Source organism: Sebastes umbrosus, chromosome 20, assembly GCF_015220745.1.
Source record: "Sebastes umbrosus isolate fSebUmb1 chromosome 20, fSebUmb1.pri, whole genome shotgun sequence".
NCBI lineage: Eukaryota > Metazoa > Chordata > Actinopteri > Perciformes > Sebastidae > Sebastes > Sebastes umbrosus.
The window spans coordinates 12,045,247-12,055,502 of record NC_051288.1 but is presented as its reverse complement, the minus strand read 5'-3'; the positions used below and the strand labels follow the sequence as shown (position 1 = coordinate 12,055,502).

The 10,256-nt window shown below is 43.5% G+C and overlaps 1 protein-coding gene across 1 annotated transcript; it reads left to right on the top strand.

The window, feature by feature from the left end:
• The first annotated feature begins 3,238 nt into the window (after positions 1 to 3,238).
• Positions 3,239 to 8,500, top strand: metrn (meteorin, glial cell differentiation regulator). The gene is made up of 4 exons (XM_037756051.1): positions 3,239 to 3,562; positions 4,259 to 4,692; positions 6,133 to 6,192; positions 6,793 to 8,500. The coding sequence occupies exons 1-4, from the start codon at positions 3,456 to 3,458 to the stop codon at positions 7,104 to 7,106; spliced, it is 915 nt and encodes a 304-aa protein (XP_037611979.1). The 5' UTR covers positions 3,239 to 3,455; the 3' UTR covers positions 7,107 to 8,500.
• The last annotated feature ends 1,756 nt before the right edge of the window (positions 8,501 to 10,256 follow it).

The window sequence follows — 10,256 nt, the reverse complement described above, 5'->3', positions numbered from 1 at the left end:
AATCCTAGTGTTTTGCAAGGTCAAATTAGAGGTTTTCTCTATGGAGTCTGGTTGCTTTGGCGAGAGCATAGACGGATACAACGGTTCCCCGTCGGAAAGGGCTGCCTCACAGCAAGATAAAGCGGTAAAAATATTCTAAATATAGCATACACCAAAACTGATATTGATTTTTTTTAGGTGGACCTTTCTTTTAGGTGGCTAAAATACGTTTTACTGCCGGCCCCGTCCACAGCAGTACATTGCTTTGCTTCCGTGCGGTAACTCCTGACTGTTTCTCTAAGCTGGGGGCGAGCCAAGCATCATCTACTGTACAATACACTGACTATGGATAAGTACGTCATACAACCCCACTTCAAAACACCCAAACTATCCCTTTTAATGTCGTTTTCATGCAGTTTTTTTCTAAATCTCCAACCCATACCCCATGACTTTTTGGCTGATGAAAACTCCCAGTAACTAAGAGTAGGAATAAAATGTCTCGTTGTTATAGATCAGTCGATTACCACATCAAATGAGTTTTATCTGTTTGAACTGTAACAGTGCATTATACACACACACGCCACATGAAAGCAATGAATATGCTCCTGTAGTTCAGGTCGTACCAGGGTCACAAAAGCGTGTGTGTGCTATTGTTTTAATGGACACGTGCATGAACACACGCACACTGATGTGTTTGACAAAGTGTGTAAATCTGACTGTCCGTGTCTGAATACACTGTGCACACGTGGACGCTATGACACATTCGTGACGTCCATAACTAAGTTTAGGCATTAATGTATTCATTTTTCTTTGACTGGGACACCCCCCCCATCGCTCCGCACTTTAAACTCTGCTGCTTTGAAATGCCCTGCAGAAAACAAAGCTCCGTCCTGCCGCAAACAATAAAGCAGCTGGATTTCTGCACATGTGCCATTGTGTTGGTCTGAGGCCTTGTCATAACTCCATCGGCGGGGCCTAGACGTTCATCACGCACACACACATGCAATAACACACACACACGTACACGGAAAGTCAGTGGCTCGGGGAGATGGATGGCAGTGTTGGCACAAAAGAATATTTGATTTGGTTATAAATACCACAACATGAAAGAGAAGCCCAGCGGGGTAAAGGGCAGAGGGCACGACAACCAGAGGAGGCAAAACCTTCATCATCATCATCACCAACATCATATAGGCCTATGGTGGCGTCTGAAAATCAGGTTATTGAACTGTGACCAGTGCTTTATGTGTCCTCTTTTTCATTCGATTTAGTCTCATGAAGATTGAAGCAAATAAAGTATGCTACTGATCAAAACATCCACAAAAAGCTTTATTATAAACTCAGTGGATTTGGGATGTTAAAAAAGGCAATTAATTATAATTAAAACAAGGATTTTCTCTCAACAGAAAGTGGGTATGAAAGAAAAGTTATAGAATATCCTGAAAACCAAGATTTCTCTGCTATAAAATCTTGCATCATAAAGCATTTTATGGTGTACTTAAAGTCTCGCTCCACTCAAAAATGTGTTTTGCTTATTGTTACTTCACTTGGATGTTTGAGCTTCACAGGAAAGAGAGTTTGACAATGATCTGCAGAAGAATGGAAAGTTTCCCTGCGCTTGCTTACATCTTAGTTTTAACACGCATGCATACGAGTATGACTTTGTGACATCACAACTAGTTTGTAAGCCAATCGCGGTCCAATATGCAACTTACACAAACTCATCTTAATCACAACTGGGCAACTTAAAGCCTCTAAACTCTTGAAATGATTTGTACATTTGTAAAATCTGGATTTTTTTTAAGGAGGAGTAGGCTAGATGACATTTTAAGAATTTTATATTAGTTTATTTAACTTTTTTAGTGGAAAAAACATATCAGTAGGGCTGGGTGATATGGCCAAAATCTTCTATCATGATATAGGTAATTTCATATCTTGATAACGATATGTCACGCTATGGCATGTTTTCTGGTAAGCCAATAAATAAACACTCTATATTGTGTTGGTATGGTATGATAAGATAAGATGAGATAAGATATACTTTTATTGTCCCTGTGGGGAAATTTTTCCTGGACTCCGTCCAACTGCAGATACAAACACTAAATTAAAACAGCTTCAACAACAATAATAAACGATTCCACACAAGACAGGGAAACAGTTTCACAGAAACAGATGTTTCAACACATACACAGTCCACATACATAATGGCACATACTATCACACACACCATGGCAGGTATTGCACCCAGGTAGTGCACTGCACCGTCTACCATCTTGCCCATATTGCACAGACAATAGCCCAATATTACACAGATGCAACATATTGCACTGTCCCTATTTAACATATTGCACTGTCCCAATTTAACATATAGCACTGTCCCAATTTAACATATAGCACTGTCCCTATTTAACATATTGCACTGTCCCTATTTAACATATTGCACTGTCCCTATTTAACATATTGCACTGTCTCTATTTAACATATTGCGCTGTCCCTATTTATATTTGTATTTATTTAAAGCCTATTGTTTTATACTCCCGTGTGAATTAAATACTTGGCAAATGAAAAGTACGGAGTATTTTCTCATTTGAAGAACTTCCAAGATGAAAGTTTTAAGTGAAATTATAGAGAAAGTAATAAATATAGGCCTAGCTTATATCACAATAGAAAGGATATAGAAAAATATATATGATAGACATTTTTATATATCGTTTTGATGATATATCGCCATATTGCCCAGCCCTACATATCAGGTACATTATTATTATTAATACATTATTATTATTCAATGCACAGTATTTGTATTTGTCTTAAAACATATCTGGAGGGGGTCTTTAAATAATAATAATATAATAATCTTAATAATCTATTCATAGAGCACTATTCAAGTTACAAAGTGCTTCACACGAGGCAGCGAATTAAAAATAAAAAAAATATAAAATTATTACATTTAATAATAAAATAGATAAAAAAAACAATTCCATTAATGTAAGACAAAAAAATAAATAACAAAAAATTAAATGAATATTTCTTTAAACTCGCTCAGCATGTCAGTTAATTAGTATTTTCTCTGCAGACATGTCAAACACAATAGTGAATTGAGACTTGGTTTAACTGTTGCATATGCATAGTGTTACTGATCCTGCAGGTCAGACGTCCCTCCCCCTCCCCCGTGTGAGTGGTTTAAAGTTTCACTCCTCGGCCTCTGATTGGTCGGTGAAGTTTCTCTGAAGGGGAATAACTTCAGAGCTCTGCGTCTCTCTGACGCACTGCAGCCAGGAGAGTCCAGAGGAGAGAGAGTAGAGAGAGTTTAGAGGTATTCTCTTATCTTACACATCTGGGTAAGAGGATACTAAACTATGGAGGATACCACAGATAGAGGCATATTTGTTTTATAGGGGAACTTTATTCGCAGAGTTTGGAATAATCTTTTTTCTATTTTTTTCTTTTTTACTTTGCATCATCCAGTTGAAAAAATGCCTGCTTTCGGGGTTTGGATTAACGCAATTTGGATTTTACTTTTTCCCATTTTTGATGTGGCTTTTACAAGCTATTCTGAAGACCAGTGCAGCTGGAGAGGAAGGCAAGTACTTTTTATTATTTATATTTATTATATTATATGTGCATTTGCCGCTCAAAGATGCTACAGGTGTCTCTCTCTCTCTCTAGTAAAAAGGACAGTGTTTGTTTGGATGCAACATGTTGAGACTTGCACATCAGGGCGCAGAGAAAATGTTTCTTTAGTGCTCTGCTGTGATGGCGCCTCCGGGCTGTCTGCAGGAGGCATGGGGGGTCCAGACAGAGAGGAGACTGGAGGATTAATGCTGAGACTTGGGAGGAAAAAAAACCTGTTGTGCATGCACATGCTGCAGGGTAGTTTCATTATAGATCTACATTATAGATATGCTGTTCAAATATCATGCAGAAGTCAGAGTTTTTATATAAAAGTTTGGCCCTTAAGATGCCATGAGTGGCCCCTGCTACCACAGACTGCCAGTAGGCGGCGCCTTCTCTCAGTGTGTCTTGATCCACTAAAGTTTTACTTATATTTTAATGTCTTCTTCTGTTTCATTTCTCATGAAAAGTTTGGTTTAAGTTGCCTAAGTTTCCAGGGCTCACATAGCGGCATCATCTGCAAATCAGCACAGCTGTTTCAATAAAGTATCCACCGATGATGCTGATGTTAGTGACTCATGATTTAAGACCAACTCTTTGCCTGGAAAAACATCACAGAAACCTTTATGTAACCTTTTCCTCCCTCTTGTTTCCTCCTCCACAGTGGTTTGTCCCAGCAGCAGGGCAGCGTGGAGCAGATCTCTCTCCACTGCTCCGAGGGCACACTGGACTGGCTGTATCCCAAAGGGGCCCTGCGCCTCACCCTGTCACCCCGCCTGCCCTCGGTGGCGGTGGGACCCGGCGGCAGCAGCTCGGGCCTCATCACGGCCTGCGTCAAGCCCTCGGAGCAGTTCCACGGGGCCCAGCTGTACCTGGAGAGGGACGGGGTCCTGGAGCTCCTGGTGGGGGACCGCCTGGAGTCGTCCCCGCCGCCCAGGGTGCGCTGCTTCAGCCGGCTGCCCGGGGAGAAGGTGGCTCTCTTCCTGCAGGCTACGCCTCATCAGGACATCAGCAGGAGGATCGCCTCCTTTCGCTACGAGCTGAGGGGGGACTGGACCGCTCGCCTGTCGCTGGACTCCAACCCCATCAGCAGTGAAGGTGAGTCAGTGAGAGGCATTATGAGTCAGCAATGTTGGTTTGAGTGTGGCTACTTGAGGTCAAGTAAGGAGACACTATGAAATGTTATGAACTTTTGGCCAGTCCTTGCGACTGAAACTTAATTTTCAGCTCTCTCTATTTCAATCCATCAATGATCTTATCTCTGTCTCTCTTTATTGAAAGAATTTTAAACAAAACTGTGGTCAAAAAATTCCCTTTTCTTCCTTCCTGAAAAGTCTGGCGGATGCAAGGTTTTAACCACGCAAGTGATGATATTACACACCATCAAATCCTCCCCTGTAGATGATTCATAATTCATAACAGGCCTCTGTGGGCTGGTTGGACTTTCCACAGCAGAGTGCAAGAGAGGAGGAAGTGGCCAAACTTTCCCCAGAGGCGTGCTGGTTTGGAGTAGGAGAAGGGGAGCCGTGGAGTGGAGAGGAGAGGAGAGGAGGGGAGTGGGGAGGCGGGGGACAAAAGCACAGTATGTGGGGGCTTTCTCCAGAGTCCAGAGCCCTTTGAATGGGTGCCGCATGAGTATTCTGGGATTACTGCCGTCGCCTAGGCGACAGGGAGGCCTCTGCCCAGCTGAGATGCTCTCCGCTTTTGTTGAGCTGCCTCTCTGTGGGGAGACTTGTCTGTAGGAGTATACTCCCCCTCCCACACACACACACACACACACACACTGATTAGGCTTGGAAGGGGGTTTGCTGTGGACTAGAGAGGAAGGAATCTCATTTATCAAGAGGTTTTCACTGAGGAGGAGAATGTGTGGGGTGGGCAAAGGGGCCTCCAAAGAACCACAAGGAGAACTTTAAAAAATGCCAGGACTTTTTTTTTTTCTTTCTACCCACAGTTCAGTTCAGTCAATGCAGACAGACAGACAGAGCTTTGCTGGTTTGAATTTTTTTTTGTGGCCATCACAAATCCTGTTAAGTAAGGTGCACTGTATTTTTTTCTTTCCTTTTCAAGCAAAGTTGTCGGAAAGAAAGGAGAGTATTTTTTTGGGGAAGTGTGATTGTGCTCCTTTAAAAAAAAAAAAAAAAAAAATCTTTGAAGTCGACCCCCGCTCCCTCTCCTCGGCCCCTGTCTAGCAAGCTTTGATGAGGTGTGACTGTAGACACCCTGAAAGGCTTTAAGGGTGGGGACGTTTCATCTGGCCTTTAAATCGTCTGGGGTGGAAGAGCCTCGCACCTTAAAGCTCCACCGGTCCTCCTCTGCCAACTGTAAAAGTAGCAGCTGTCTGTTAGAACGCAGCGGTTGGTCTCTCCTTTGTTGCACAGAGGTTTAGGTCCGGATTCACATCTCGCATTCCTGTGCATGTGATCTGGAAATGCGGTCTTTGATTTCGGCTCAGTATAAGTATTTGCATATAGGTGTTTTCTAGTGTTACATGAGGTCACCAACTGACTCTCCCTCTCTCTTTCCTCCCCTCTCCAGAGGCCTGCAGACCCTGCAACAACACTGAGATTCTGATGGCCGTTTGCACCAGTGACTTTGGTAAGTTACCTGACATAACAACTTGCTCCTAATCTAACCCAGAAAAAAACAGGAATGAAATGTCATTGTCACTCAGAAATCCACCCCTCTAATTCAGCCCCAGATTAACAAATTAAACCACACCACCAAAACGTCCTGGCAGCAACATAATGATTTCTTGTCAGGATCTACAAATCGGTTTAAAGGCAGAGCACCCTGGTGCCTCCAAATCCGCTCCTCTCAAAAGTGCAAAGGTTAAAGGTGAAACAGCAGCTCTCTGCAACCCCCAACACACACAGGAACCCCTACTGGAGGCACTGTAGTGGACTAATCCTGACATCACGCCCCCTCACCCCCCATAAGAAGGAGCAGTGGACTAATCTGCAGGCCTCTGATTGAGCTGTAATGGCACTGAGGAGTTCAGATTCAGATAGCAACAAAAGTTAGAGGGATTAGTGAGCAGGTTTCGGCTTTCGTACAGCTTTTACCATCAGTTGGCGGTCAACAAAGAATCACCCAATAGGACGATATAACGTGCAACATGACAAAAATACAGTTAAAAAGTTAACAAAACCACAAAGTTCTGCAAAAACTAACCTAAAATGTCCTGTTTATCCACAGTCGTGCGAGGCAACATCCGATCAGTGGTGGAAGACGATACCCTACGAGCGGCGGTGATCAAGGTCAGCGCCACCCGGGTGTTTCGTCAGAAGTACGCCCTGTTCACCGGCAACAGTCGACTTACCACCCGGGGCGAGGTCAGGACTCTGCTGCAGTGCGGCGTCAAACCGGGACCCGGCAGCTTTCTCTTCACCGGCCGGGTCCACTTTGGTGAGGCCTGGTTGGGCTGCGCTCCACGCTACAAGGACTTCCAGCGGGCTTACACGATAGCCAAAGCAGCCCAGCAGATACCCTGCGAGCTGCCTGTAGACTGAGTTCAAAGCTCTGCAGCAGATTGTCTACCGCTCAGAGTTGAGGCCGTACTTGAACGCCAGGTCAAACTCATGGACAAACCTGTTCCATGTTTCGGAAGAAGCCAGGTGCGCAACCGTTGGTCGACGCAGCCATGGCGCCACCAGCCGACTTCCCAAAAGGTCTGAGGAGTGAAATGGACTTTTTTCCCAGCACCATTTCAGTGCAATACGCAGTCGCCGGGTCAGAAAGAACACCGGTTGTGACACGACAGACGTGGTTGAAATGAAGCATTTGGTGTTGGACAGTTCTTACACGCAGCGATGTCATTATGCGGGTTCAGAAAAAATCTATTGAAAAGCTTTTTCATTCGGGATAAATTAAGTCAAGGCCATTAATTCAGGCCTATTGAGAGTCATCGCTTTGAAACTCAGGAAAATTTATGAAAAGTTCTAAAGAAAGCTTACTGCCTTGGTATCCCGTTGAGGATACACCTTTTTGTTCAGGCCATGGGAAAGCGATGTTTTGCTGGCTACCCCTGTGCTGGGGGTCATCCTCAGTGTTACTATTATTAAGGAGATTATTAAAAACATGTTATATATTTGCACTGATAACGGAAAGGGAATGATCTGGAAAAGTGTGATGCTGCAAGCACTGAAAACCAAATAAAAAGCAACTATATGTAGCATAGCGGAGCGATGGAGAATTTAATATATGTACAGATGATGTGAGCAGTAGTGACACAAAGCTAAAGGCTACCTGAGCAGCTTTCACAGCTCAAACTAGTGCTGAGAGCACTTCTTTCATATGCTAGCCACCTCTGAGATTTTGCTTCTGTAAAGGAGATGCAGGCCTGTATCACAGTACATTTCAGTAGTCATGCAATATATCTGCAAAAATTTAACTAATTCGACCTCTAAGAGAATTATTTAAAAACTATGGTGGGAGTGGAATTGCAGCAGTGTTGCCAAAGCAGTTATACGTTTTGTTGTTGTCAAGTCATTCACTGCTCTCTGCTGATATTATCACACGAGATATTCACCTGTATATAATCAGCAATGTTTATAAAATCCTCTAGCCAGCTTTTGGTGGAGTACATTGGACAAGGCTTGCTCAAGAGAAACACACACAAATATGCATTTATAAATTCTGTTCTGTTACATTATTTCATATCTAATGTGCACTATATCAACAAGAGGAGGGTGTTCATACCAAATTACCGCCATGTGCTGGAGCGGTATGTCTTAAATGCGTACACTGCCATTTTTTTTGCTGTTTATTTGTATGTGAATTTATATGTTAATAGAATGTAAATATGTTAATAAGAAATTCTAGAAACAACGGCATGAAAAAAACAACATTGTCTCAGTATTGTGGATTATTTTTGTGTTTGTCTGTTATTAAAATATACTGTAAGAAAACATTCATGTATTTCTTTTCTTCTTTTCTCATATATTCACTTTGAACTTTTGGTCATTTCATGCTCCACAAACATTATGCAGCTGGATTATTCATTTATCAGAGCTCTCGCCTAACACATCAATACAGTTTAACCAACACTATAGTATTTGGTTCCAAAGGTTTCTAGCATGGTAAACTTTTCTCAGACATAAGTCACTTCAAGTACCCATGAATCAGAACCATGAAAGCTCAGAACAAACGGCGTGCCCGAGAGAGCGAGAGGCCTAAAAAGGCCGGAGAGATTTAAGGAGTGTTCAGGACCCTGAGGGCGCTCGGACGGGGAAGGAGGTAGAAAATAGCGATTGGAATTCTGTTGTCCTCAGCCTCCCATTTTCAGGATTCAGGAAGCAATAAATTGCCATTAAGGGAGCGGCGTGGCAGACTCGGCCGAGCTGAGGTGCCACACAGTCGCTCGCTTTATCCTGACCGCGTGTGCGCGAAGACACATTCAAACCAAATCTCTTTTCCAATAAGACCTTCAGCCTGGAGCAAAAGTTAGTTTCCAACCTGAACAGCATGTTATCTACAGCATTACAGACCATATCTGTTACCCAGGAGCTGCATGGTAGATAATACAGAAACCCCAATATTACTGATCCTCTGATGATAAATTCAGCACCTGTTTTCTCCTCCTTGCAAAATTCTGCAGAACCATGTACATGCACACACCTCTGTAAAATCTCAGATTTACTGCACGCAGTAAATCCGCTTGAAAAAGAGCAGCTGGGGAATTTACATGGTGTTTAGGGTTATATGTGGGAAAAAAAAAAAATCACAAAAGCTCGACATGCCTTCCGTGTCTGGCGAGCTACATGTATCTCCCATAGAAACCATGACATCGGCTCGCCACCGCATCAGTAGTTCGTGTGACTGAACCTCCAGCCTCCCCAGCTATTTACTGCCTCAGTGCTCCTTTAAAACATCCCGTATAGCTATAGGGCTGCTCGGCCCTGCAAACACACACACACACACACACACACACACGCACACACGCACACATACCTCTGCCCCCTCCCCTGCAGTACATCTGAGGTTACTGCTGCAGGCCTGATAAGCCAAAACAAAGAGCGCTCAAATTATACTAACGACTCATACATCATGTGCGGTTTTTGACAAAGCTCAACTTCCTGCATTGTTGTCACTTCTTTGTGACCCCAGCTTGAACCCCCAAAACAGCAGTATTACTGTCAGTGCAGCCACAATGAAACAGTGGCACAATTTATCTTTGCAATTGATAAATAAAAGCTATTGCAATTACTACTGTTTAAATGTATGCACATAGCATACAATCCAAAAAACAACTTGTATATGATCATATCGCACACCACTGATGATTGCACGCACTCCTTTAATGCTAGGAGTGATTTTCATTTGTTTTCCAGAGTGCTGCAGACACACAATAAACCCTCCTCCCCCCCCCGTCCTCTCTTTATTCTGTCATGTTGTGTTGTTTAGGTGAGGTATGGACACGGCAAGGCGGGAAGCACTCAGGAAAGGGGAATCCAAAGCGATGGGAGAGAGAGTGGTCGGGTGTGGACTTCCGTCAGCCCCTGGGGGAGTTTGAGGGAAATGGCCGGAGACAAAGCTCCAGAGATGAGAGCACATACGGGGGCAAAGTGCTCCTGGACACTCCCTCGTAGTCCAGCACAACAACACCCAACCCGACCGGAGCACAGGTTCCTATGTTTGCAGCAGAAACTCTCCCTGTTATC